Source organism: Asterias amurensis, chromosome 17 (genome assembly GCF_032118995.1).
Source record: "Asterias amurensis chromosome 17, ASM3211899v1".
NCBI classification, from domain to species: domain Eukaryota; kingdom Metazoa; phylum Echinodermata; class Asteroidea; order Forcipulatida; family Asteriidae; genus Asterias; species Asterias amurensis.
Window position 1 is genome coordinate 15,377,857 of NC_092664.1, and position 12,998 is coordinate 15,390,854.

The 12,998-nt window shown below is 39.2% G+C and overlaps 1 protein-coding gene across 2 annotated transcripts in view; it reads left to right on the forward strand.

Annotated features, from left to right (window-relative positions):
- The window catches only part of LOC139949683 (RNA-binding protein 24-A-like), an 86,239-nt gene that overhangs the window by 19,503 nt on the left and 53,738 nt on the right, over positions 1-12,998 (forward strand). The window contains exon 3 of one of the 2 annotated variants that reach the window (XM_071948156.1): positions 8,414-8,525. In XM_071948156.1, the coding sequence (XP_071804257.1) occupies positions 8,414-8,525 (112 nt within the window). The remainder of the gene's footprint in view (positions 1-8,413; positions 8,526-12,998) is intronic. The other variant, XM_071948157.1, reaches the window with a different exon arrangement.

The following is a 12,998-nucleotide window of genomic DNA, read 5'->3' on the forward strand; positions in this document are numbered from 1 at the left end:
GCAACCTGGTGCAACCCACCAACTGTGGGACACGAACCAGTCATGTTGGTTTGTGCTTACAAAATATACATTATTGTGAGTGGTTTTTTTTAAAAGGTTGGAACTGTACTTGTTCGTGCCTGAAACTTCAAGGAGGCAACAAAGGCGATTGCCTTCATGCCCCCTGGTCATTGCCTTGGTGCCCTTGAACTGCTCCAGTCCAGTAGAAATTTACAATTTACTCATAGGGTGCCATTCACCAAGGAGTCCAGCGGTCGATTTCACAAAGAGTTAGGACTCGTCTTATCTCGAGTTAGGATTAATCTTAAGGTCTGCATGCTACAGTGTAGGGTTTGGACTCGTCCTAAGTCCTAAGACTAGTCTTAAGTTAGGAAGAGTTTTGTGAAATCGACTGCAAACCTGATAAAAACATTGATTTGAAAACAAACTTGGCTCGAACTCTTATTTTCAACAGGGATAACACCACTCTCGTTTTTCTAAGAATTAATGTATTGTTATTGTATTACCCCTACTAAACAGGGACACCGCCTAGCCGAAATCCGCGATTCAACAACTTTGGGTGCGACAAAATCCACCCTTGTACCACCTATTCATGACTCACGTGTTTGTTACCTTCGTTCACGTCCCTACAGTAGTAGAATCAGCTGCTTGGTTAGCGTGGCCAGGTAACCATGGTACCCGACGCCCTGCAGGGCATTGTACGAATGACCTATGACCCTCACTTGTTGGCCCTGGGAGGTATATATGCATCCAGGCGCGCCAGATTTGATATGAATATTTCGATGTCATCATTGTTGAAGTGGAAGAGGTGGTGGGGACTGAGAGAAAAAAAAAATGAGGTTAACTGTTCTTTCCACAGGGTTGTTGTTGGGTTGAGTGTGATTTCGGTTCGTTTTGATAGGATTCGTGACGCGTTGCTTTTTTGCACAAATAGGTACACAGTGCAGTAGAAAAAATATAGTGTAGTTTCTCGTTAAAGGCAGTGGACACTATTGGTAATTTTCAAAGACTAGCCTTTACAGTTGGTGTATCTCAACATTATGCATAAAATAACAAACCTGTGGAAATTTGAAGAAAACACCCTTGTCGCACGAAGTTGTGTGTTAGATGGTTGATTTCGAGACCTCAAGTTCTAAATCTGAGGTCTCGAAATCAAATTCGTGGAAACTTACGTTTTTCTCTAAAACAATGGCACTTCAGAGGGAGCCGTTTCTCACAATGTTTTATACCATCAACCTCTCCCCATTACTCGTCACCAAGAAAGGTTTTATGCTAATAATTATTTTGAGTAATTACCAATAGTGTCCACTGCCTTTAATGCCAATTTGAACTTTGGCCATTTTTGTAGATTTTTGTTTTCATAAGCGATAAAGAAAACACGGGCGCAGCCAGGGTAAAATTATGTTAAACAAAAGGCAACTCAATCAATCTAGATTTGAAAATTTCATGTGACTGGTGATCACTATAGTTCATTGCTATAGGCTTGTTATTTGAAGTGATACTTTTTGTTTTCACGTGTGTCTGAATGTAAGTTATGTATGATTTCAGGGTTGAAACCAAATGTTCTTGCCAAAACCACCCCAACTTATTTAGAGATTATCATTACATGATATTACCGCAAACATTTATACTTTATCGTATTTCCACCATGCAAAGTTTCACTGATGTCAGCAAAGATCCTTTGTTGCCGTTTTCACCCTTACTAGTCTTTAAAGGGAATTCAAGGTATACGTTTGGTAATCACATAGGTAAACGTTGCCTTGAAATTCTCTAGACACCTTTGGAAATTGTCAAATACCAGTATTCTCATCACTTGGTGTATCCCAACATTGGTAGCTCCATGCATAAAATAAAATATCTGTGAAAATTGAGACTCAACCGATCATCGAACAAAAAACCACCATTGTTGCGCCAAATTGTGCTATCAATTAGTGCCGAAAAAAAGGTCCAGGCCTGAATTCTTTTCATGTTTGAATGAGGAATTACCTCTTTCTTGTAAACTACGTTACTTCAGAGGGTTCCATTTCTCACAATGTTTTTTTTACTATCAACAACTCTCCATTTCTCGTTACCAAATAAGTTTCTGTGCTAACAGTTATTTTGGGATGACAAATAGTGTCCAGTACCTTTAATATTACGGTTCGCTCTGAACACCTGAAGAATTCTGCTGTTCTTTATCCCGTCTCCCAAATACACCCAGCCGTAAAACCACCAGCAGACTACAGACAAAATTGATGCTGCCACATCTCAACCTCGTCCACTAACTATTATAAATCACATCATGCATAAAATACTCCCGTCTAACACATCAATAGTTTTCATACTACAGTATTAAGACGTGTGCACGATCCACGGTGACACTGTCTGACCCCTGAAATATTATTGCCATACAGAGCCGTGCTAATAAACCAAATAAACACACTACCAAATTGTTTACACTAAATACGTGTATTATACACCTATGATTGGACAAGTCCGCGCTAATGGTAATAAATCGAAGTTTTTGCAAGTTTAATGGCCGCCATAAAATATATAAACAAATTAACCATGAGGAAGGTTTAGAATTCTCCGGCGATATTTCTTTCAAAATGTTGTCGGAGGGACTGCTTTGTAGTTGGTTGCTGTAAAAACATCACCTGGGGTTGAAGTGATGGATCGGTTTGCGTTTTAGAAAGAAACAGTGGTGGGATTTCTGTATTGGGCTTATCAACAGTGTCAATTGTTATTATGACTTATGTGAGAGGTGAAATGAAAAGGTGTGAAATAGTTGGGAAATGGTGTCATTTAGAGTAATCGTCTGGTGTCTTCATGATAGAAGGAAGAAATTATGTCTCTCCACTGGTCATGTTTAGTATTATAATTCACTGCAATCCATAAACAACGAAACAAATTATTATTTTTTAAACAATGACACACTATAGCAATATTTTCATAGCAAGACAAATTGTAAGTTTTATTACCATAGTGATTGGTATCGTGATATCACACTTGACTTAGCAACTACGATTGAGTTGCAGTTAAGATCACACTTTCCTTCTTTTAATCGTTCCCTGGAACTATCTCTTACAAAAATGGTTTTTGCTCATTATTTTCTCGCAACTTCGATGACCGATTGAGCCCAAGTTTTCACAGGCTTGTTATTTTATGCTTATGATGGGATACACCGAGTGAGAACACTGGTCTATTGGTAAAAGTAAACATTATTAATGTTCACAGAATTGCACACAACAAATGCAATTTGAAATGCAATAGTTTTTGAGAAATGAGTAACACAAACAGTCTGAATCTTGCAAGTCCAAAACTCAAACGGTTTGAAAACAAAATGACACGTTAAGATTTTGTTCACTTCAATGGCTGATTGTGGTTATTAAACTTTCATGATTCAAGTGTAGCTTGTCTTTGACAAATACCAATGTGACACACTGTTATGCTCTATGGCCGTACCAGAAATGGAGGTTACAGCACGGCTACGACTGTCGCTAAAAGGTGTAGCCAAATGCGTACTATACTTCGGCGCATGGTTTGTGGCAAGGCGATCCAGGCTTTGCCATTTCGGACGCGCCCAAACACACAACACGCTGATGTACATGTTATGGATTGTATGTACATGAATAGAGCGCGTTGTACCCTTTCCGCAATGTTCGTGCCCAAACAGTTTTTGTCAATTTTGGACATGAAACGGGGACAAGCACGTGCGAAAGCTGTTAAACATTACATGTTGGGGCGGGGACCCCTCTGGGGTGTGTTAAAAGAAAAGAAAAATGCCTCACAAAACATGGAAGGTATGGTGTTCATTGCCAAAACTTCGTGGGGTGAGTTCGACAGCTGTATAGTTTCACGGAATTGATTTTAATGTGGAAAAAAGTCTACACTGTTCCCGTGGGCTTTTATATTGCTTGTGCTTTCGGCTGAACAGTTTATGGTTTGACATGCTTCAAACTGCATTCGAGGAAAGCGTATAATATTGCAATTTATTGTGCTTTACTGCGTTTGTATAAAAGGGGCATTACTGTTTCAATGTGTTTGTGAGTTGGTTGGGGTATAGACAGTTAGTTGAAGTTAGAACTAAGGAACTTTCGACAGCGACGAATATAAAACCGTTTGGACCAAGAGCCTGTTGCCGCTATTTAACTTCAATGTTAATTAAGAAATTGATGGTTAAAGGCAGTGGACACTATTGGTAATTACTCAAAATAATTATTGGCATAAAACCTTTCTTGGTGACGAGTAATGGGGAGAGAAACGGCTCCCTCTGAAGTGCCATAGTTTTCGAGAAAGAAGTAATTTTCCACGAATTTGAAAATCAACCATCTAAACGCACACAACTTCGTGTGACAAGGGATATTTTTCTTTCATTATCTCGCAACTTCGATGACCGATTGAGCTCAAATTTTCACAGGTTTGTTATTTTATGCATATGTTGAGATACACCAAATGTGAAGGCTAGTCTTTGACAATTACCAATAGTGTCCACTGCCTTTAACGAAATCTATTATCTGAGAAGATGTAGAATACCAATCAAGCGGAAATAGTTTCCCGCTTTTTTTAGTAAAATCCGTTATTAGGCAACTTCTCTAACGCCTTGCCTGTCTGTATTTGGCATGGAGCTCTGAAAATTTATCTCAAGATACCGCGGGATGGCACTTCCAATGCTCCGTAACTTTGAACAGTGGTTGTTGATGTATTAGTGTATCGCATTAGCTTGCATATAAACTGTTTTGTACAATATTGCATTGTATGTTTTTATTGACAAAATTAGCTCAACTTAAGATGGGATTCTTTTGACGAGAGTTGACAATCGAAGTTTCCCTTCGTTGCCTTAGCGGGGGTGGTGGATAAGCAAAGTGCCCCGGAATTACAACAAAGCTTTCACGCTTGGGTTCCCGGTGCCTTTTGAAGCCCAAGTCGAACTGCCAACTTAAGATGGTCAACGGTTGATTTCATTGATTATTCTTCGCCATGTCCAATCAGTGTGTACTTTTGTTTATATCTACTGGTTCAATAATAACATCAGCTGGTAATTTTTGCAAGGGCATATTCATAGCGCTGCTTATAACGGCCGACTGTGCTTACTGTCTAACGATTTCCATTTCATAGCGCTGCCAACCGTAAGCACACAAAAAGGCGCTAACATTTCGGTGCTTACTGCATGAAAATGATCATTGTAAAACAATGGCAATCTACGGTGAACGCACAAGCTGGCCGCCTAATTTTCTTGCTAACTTGTGAAAAACATTTTTACACCTTTTTAGCAAATTTGTTTGTTACAGTAAGCACGAAAATTTGCTTACCGTTAAGCAGCGCTATGAAATTGGGCTCTGAGTTCAAGTGTTAACCCTCCCCTTGAAGCCCGATTGCCCCCCCCCCTCATACCTGATACTTTACGGAGGAAACGAATGATGTTGCCCCAGTTAGTGCTCCCTGGCTATTACCTTGGTGCCCTCGAAATGCTCCAACTCTCAGTAGAAATTTACAATAGCGAAAATGTGTTTGTGCCCTTGCCCTATTCAAAAACGAAATATACTGCCACCCCCAACCCCCCCCCCAAAAAAAAAAAAACAAAAAAACAAACACAAAACAAAACAACAATAACAACAACAACAACTACAACAATCACCACCACCCCGGCTACTATAAGGTGGCCATGTAACCAATTAGGCCTACTAATACTGCAGTGGCAGAATCTCTTTCTTTTTATTTTGTAGTTTCGTAAAGATAAGAGCGATAACCCCTTTCAGACTCGGTCAAAGCCGAGTTTAAAAACTTCCCCCGGGATGTTTCATTGTTTGATGTTTTCTTTGGCTGTGAATGCAACAACAAATAATATGGTTTGTTGGTTACACTGTTCGAAAAGGAAACACAATTATTATGGTCAGGTAGGGGGTAGAACAAATTGGGTATCCGAGAAACCTCCCCTGCGTAAGTCTGTCTCGTCGAACTCTTTACATTATGCCCCTAGCCCCTGGGCATTATGGATAATATTACAAAGAACTTTTCAAGCGCCAATTTCAGTTTGTCAAAAACTAATTTCAGAAACAAATTTGGCCTGATTGGATGTTGTTATCGGTCTCGATATTTAGAAGGGCGTGGCACCCCTTGTTGCCCACCCCCTCTCGAAGAAAAAGAGCAGAGGAATAAGTAATGAAGACAATCTTACAAAATGTAAGAAAATGTAGCCCAGCTCTGAATGGTGCTTATGTTGTTGTTTAAACGTCGCCATCAGACCCCCACAGGAGGCAACTTTTGCAGGCAACATTTGCAGGCAACGCAGTGCATGTTACATGACCACACTTTGGTAGCACATGAGTAAACATAATGTCTTTCGATCACCAAGAAAGTAATGTGATTATTTAAATGTGAATTGGTTCTCTTCTTTGAGATTGCCTAGCACTGGTTGCTCGTAAATTGCCTTGTGTGACATGGCCTTTAGGTTGAACATTATTTGAACCGACCAAAAAGAGCAGGAAAACAACTCCAATGAAAGTTTCAAAATAATGTTCATTTAATCGCTGGTATATCTGTTTATTATTAGCACATTAAAATTGAAACAGTTGGCCCAACGGCCAAAATCGATTCAAAGTACAAAGTAAAAAAAAAAAAATGCATTTAAATATTTAAAAGTTACAATTACTACAACGAACCCAAGAGTCAATTGGCTACAGCAATATACAGCAAATTTAAAAGGATTTAATTTGACACTCAGAAATATAATACATTTTATTTGTTTAATATAAGTATTTGGTTTGAATTCAAATAACTTCGAGCTTTTTTAAGTGTCTACCTTTTGTATGACAGGGTGTGGCCCATAATATAGCCACTCCAGTGACAAAACTCAAACACGGTGCTTGCAGATGAGCGAAGATTTTGCGAATGATCTCGACACTTGACAACAATTGAAACACCCATACCGAGAAGCCAGAAAACACAGGCCGTGTGACCTCGCGAGCAAAGAGTGCCGTAGGCTACAGTAATGCTCTCTGTAGTCCGAATACGGCGGAGCTTCTGAATGAAAACAAAAACAAAAAAACCTCACTGAACAAAAACCAACCCCAGAAAATCCAAAATCGTGTCCAGCCCAACTCACTCTAGACTTGATTCAAGTCCAGATCCCGTCAGAGTCCTTTTTATTTTCAGTCATATGTGTCTCGGGACCAATAGCTATACATTTTGATGGCGGATCTCTCGCACGAGAACGGGACTTGAATCAAGTCTAACCTTACTCCCGTATATAGGCGACCCGTGTCTTTTACAAAAGCAAATAACTAGTTTTCGCGTGTAAATAGTATAATTAAGGTAGATACATAACACACGAGTGGTATTTGCTAGGTAGAAAAAAAAATTCCGAGAGGTTGACAAACTCGAGCTAAGTCTGGTTTCAACATTGTGCGTGAGTGGTCGAAAAATGTTTGCCGTGTTTACTCGACTTAAGACGGCATACCCATCCTAATAAAAGGGGTCAATCACGGAGTGCAAAAATAGCTGAGTAATAATAGGCTTCATTATTTACAAAATAGGGACAGAATACAAGCGGCCTTGGTGCTTCTGAGCAAGCTACGAATGACATTATACTCCACCCCTAAATAAACATGGAATTTAAGCAGTGGATGTTTTGCAGCTACCGGCGTAAAGAGTTTCAGTTCTGCAAACTTTTTTTTTTTTTGAGTTCCCATGCGAAACTTTTTTTTTCTTCAAGGTTCGCTATTCAAATGTGTCCACTGGGAGAAAATGACCTGGTTCATCAAATGCGGAATATATCATTAGCTTCTTAGAAATCGCTGTTTCGTCGTTCTCTTTTTTAAATGACATCACAAGTCTGTAAAGATAATGAATTATTCATGAGTAGGTACGTCATCGGGTAAAGAAAGAAAGGAAAGGTGTCCGACAGTCCGAAAGTTATGTTTTATCATACGTAGTCGTTTAACCAATATGTTAAAAATGTACCACTGACAGTGGATTTTATCGCCCTAGGAAAATGGGACAAATGGAGAAAATGACATATAAGTAACCTGGTTATACTTTCAATTGACTCAATGGGAGCTGTACAAATCATAACCTATGTAATGGACAGACAAACATTTAGTACACCCATAGTACAACCAACCAAGGTATTGTAACATGGACGAAGGAAAAATTACTCAGACAATATTTTCAAGACAATGCCCGTAATTTACAAATTACACTTAAGTTTACAGAAGGATCTGAGCTCTCAAGTTTTGAATAAAGACAGAAACTTAAAGAAAATTTTAACAAAGACAGCTAGAGAATTTTGGTTCAAGAAGTTAACACGCAAGACAAATTAACACGCCAGGCCTATGTCAAGCATGATGGTGCACAGTAAGCTGTTATTATGGAGACGTTTATTTGTTCTTCTTTTTGTCATTATTAATATGTTTGTTTGTGATTATTCTGACAGCAGCAGAACAGATCCAGTTCGCCATAGCCAGGCAGCAACAAGCTAGTCAGATTGCGCACCACGGCGGACATGCTGGACACGCTGTACCAACCCTAGCCTCCACCCCGTATGGGTAAGTGCACATTCTTTACATTGCGCGCTCATTATTGTAATACGGAACCCTGCATTCGACTACATGGGATCCTGTGCTAAACAGGGCTCAGTTTATTGGGGAATCCACAAGACCAACGGACTTGTTGCTCAAAATAGTTACTTGCCCAGAATAGTTCTAAAAATGTCAGAACAGTTAACAAAATGCACACTGTTTTTATGTGAACTTACTCTAAATTTAAAGACGTAATATCAACAAGATTTATGTACAGTTCTTAAACACTAAACCTACTGGTCTCTGGCCTAGAGTCCAATGTAAAACTCGAGCCATACTATTAATGTCTGGGTATGACAGCACTCCAAACATATCAATACGTCAATATAACCTGAGATAACTAATGCTATCAAGAAGCCTGATGGCACTTCGAGGGCTCCGTAACACGCACATACACGTGATATCGAAGTTGTTTTGGTTACGGTGAGCAATCGACACGAGAACTTTTCACGGACTGCGATAGGTGCATTTTCAGTCCACTAGAAACGTTTTTAAAATCGTGCTGACTGACATGTCAAATCTTGCTTAGCATGTATGTTTGCTAAGCACAAGCAATGCTCATGGTGTACGACTATTCATACAGTGATGGTTATAAACTGTTAATATAAATGAACACGTCATGGGTTCGAGTACCATCCGAAATGGCTGTTGGGGGTGCCGTACAGAAACCGTTGCTCTATCGGTCAGTCCGCAGTTTACGTTTGTAACGCCAAAGTTCCAATGCGAAACGTGTACTTAAGGATGTGTCGAAATGAAGCTGCGTCGGCTACGGCTTCTTGTTTCTTGGCTGCAGCTACAATGTTGAAGAATAGGCCTTCATCTAGTTACAGCCAAAGCCGTTAATTTGCATATGGCCATCGTCATCCTAAATTTATCGATCATTTTCATTCTCAGTGGTCGACTGTCAATAGAATAAATGTATCGAGCAATGCTGACCTGGGCATTTTGAGAGTATTCATTGGTGGATTTATATTATTATGTAACATTAGTCATTCACTTGATCTACGGCGGTTTTGTACAACATGTTGTTTTCAACAATGTAATATACATTCCAATGGTTATTGTACAACACATGGAGTCTTTATTATGTAGTTTCATATTGCCTCTTCACCAAAGACTTAAAGTAATATTAAGCCATTGACTTCACTGGCTTTCGTTTCAACGATTGCGTGGAGATTATTTTTCTTCTTATCCATATCAGTGAATTTTTCTTGTCAAAGTTTACGTTATGTAAGAACCCGTCCCGTCTGGCATTGCCAGACTTTTGTTTTTAAAGATGCCCGAAGGAAGTAGATAAAAATCTGCATTTTATGCAGAAGAGAAACAGAGTATATTGCTGTCTCTTACTGCATTGGTTCATACAGCAAGGACCAGTGATTGGTTGAAGCAGCCACACACCTTATTTTTGTATTGGGGGGGGGGGGGGCAACTTAACATGGGTTATGTTTATTGTCACAAGTTTTCTTCTGTATGTAATTGATTTAATTTATTGCGATATCGTACCAGCTGTGGAAGTTATCTCAGCTTGCCCGCACGTGCCTGTTTGATAACGGGACCCACAGAGAATGGACATCATGCCATTTTGTTGTATACTCGTCCTCCATTATATCGCATGTTGATTTGTCACTGTGTGCTCCTATGTCGTATATGCCTCCTACATAGTCAGTGATGGAGTTTAATCAAGATTCTTAAAATGTTATATTATCATCACTTAGTTTTGCAATAACAACATGACCATGTTATCCCGATTACAAAGCGCAGAATGTTGAAGGCCAAAATCCCGCGTTAGACGTGGACAAAGAGGCATTTTGAAAGCGCTGTTATTATGTGTTGACCATGGAGGTATTCAACCAAAGGAAGTTACTTCAGCTTCCATTTTGTTTTATTTGACTTAAACTTTGCAAATTGTTTAGGTTTTACCCATGTACACCGATGTGTCACTGTATACTCAGTACTTTCCCAAGGTCTGTGAACAAAATCACAGGCATATTTCCATGATGATTGAACTTTGTTGTTAAACAGAGGTTTATTTGTCTTATTGTACAAACAGAAAACGTTTTAAAAAGAGGTTTTTTGGGGTATTATTTATTTATACTTTAGTATCTCAAACAGACACCCGTCGTTAAATCGGTCTACATACGTTAAATAGCAAAATCCATTGCTCGTTTTGCTCTGTAGTGATGAATTGATGTTGTACTATCGACTGAAGATAGCATACTGAACTGATGAACTACTTTACGGTACCTCAATTCATGCTGCTTTCCTTTTATACTTCTCATACACTTCCTTGAGTTTGATTCTCATGTTATAATATTATTCTTACTTCCTTGGCTTATATCTTATAGGCTCGTTACTTAAAATAACACCATCATCAGCCACGCACTAGGAGAAACATTCTCCCCACAGTGCTGGTTAAAGGTCAAAGGTCATTCCCAAGAAGGCGCCAAGGCAGGGGAACAAAACGTCGAAAGCTCAAAATCTAAAAAAGGTTGGCAAAGATGGTGTGACGCTGCTGTTGTTTTGGTTTGGTTTTATGTGATTGTGACGATGCCTGGATGTTGTTCACAGATTGGAGTGGGAATGTAAAGGCTTGTTTCATTTTGCAATTTATTTTTTTTCAAATCAGCGGAATCAATGACTTTTAACTCATCCGAAAAAGCTAAATTTAGTGAAGCTTTAGTTTAAAAATGTGTAGTGATTTTGGAGTTCAGTTTGGCATTGAATGATCATTACACAGCGAGGCAAAGCATGGTTTGTCTGTTCAATTAATTCATCATATAATCATTTTGTGGATTGATTTTTAACTTGTCATCATTTTTTATGCCGTGCACAAAAGAAAACAAAAATTTTGATTTGCAGTGATTACTGAATTTGATTAAAATTGAAGTGAATTTAATTGAACAACTTTAACCATTTTTATTGGGAAAGTAGTGGGGCAAAAACACAAGGTAGCAGGTTAGATTCTCAAACAAGATTTTTTGTTCTTCTCCTGCTCCCCTCTCACTGATTCCTTTCCTTCTTTTTTCGATTATTTGTTTCTCTGTTACGCAAGCTTGCCTGGGTGAAAATCATGAGCAACATTGTTATGTGTTGATATAGCTGTAGTACCTTACTCTTTGATGTTCGTGTCACTATACCTGTTTCATTAATGACAGTGCAATGACTGGGACTCGAACCAACCAGAACTTGAGTCCGATGCTCTAACCACTCAGCCACGACTCGTCATGTGCATTAAAACCCTGCACTGTAGTACCATAGAGCAATATGGTAGTACTTAGTACTTCAACACCAGTTGGAATACAGCGGTCTGCTGATGACCAACAGAGGACTGAATGAAACGTAGGGTGGGCCTGTCGCTTTTTTCAGATCCGGACATATTCCAGTGCTCTAGCTAACTACTTGCAGTACTTAGTACTCCTGTTGGAATAGAGGCAGTCTGTTGACGACCAACATAGGAAACTGATTGAAACGTAGAGTATCCCTCTTTCAGATCCACACATTTTGCGACTATTAAAAATACATTGACATGTTTGGCAATGATCCAGGTTTTAAATCTCTAAGCTTACTTTTGATAAACACTTGTACTCTCAATAGTTCTGTCAAAATTGGTATTATGGACTACGGGCATTGTGTCGAATGAACCTTCGATTCCTCGCATAATATTTCCAATTAAATTAAATAAGAACATCCTGAAAGTGCACAACATCCCGTGGCAAAAACACATCACAGCCTGGTGACATTTTCACACGTTGGTTGTATGGTTGTTTGGTGCTGTTTTTTTATATTGAATTCCAGAGAGTTGAATTGGAGATCATCATCCCCTAAACCGATTATATCTTTTCGTACCTTTTCATTAGACTTGTTTTTGTGCCATTAAAAACCCATCACGTAGATTGTATTTACTAGCGGGATGGTCATTGTAGTTATAGGTGTATAAGGAATGTATGGTCGGCCATGGATCTGTGTACCATGTGACCATCAACATCATTCTGATCTGATACAGTTTATCTTCTCAGATCAGGGCGTACTTTTTTTCTAAATCGACAATAGCCACACCAGCATCGATTACGTATTGATCAATTGGCTCCCCAGACACATCCAAAAGCTGGCCAACACAAAAACCCTTGTTTATCGTCTCACCGGGGGACGTCACATTGTTCGCCATTGTCGTGTACTGTTTAACGGCTCACCCATATAAGCTGGCAGTTCCTTGCTTTGGGATTATAGAACCTTGTTTATGAATAATTGAATGAGGTGTGCGGCACAGAAAATGTTTGTTAGAAAAGAAAACCCTCAAGGCCTCCTTGGAGAACGTGTTTTTTTTCTGTGGCCATTTGTTCGATCCTCTTGATGGCAATTCGTTGGAAGTGATCAGTTATCAATGGAGAGAAGAAGGGAACCGTTCAAATTGATGTGGATTAAAATGAGTTTTGGAGCATG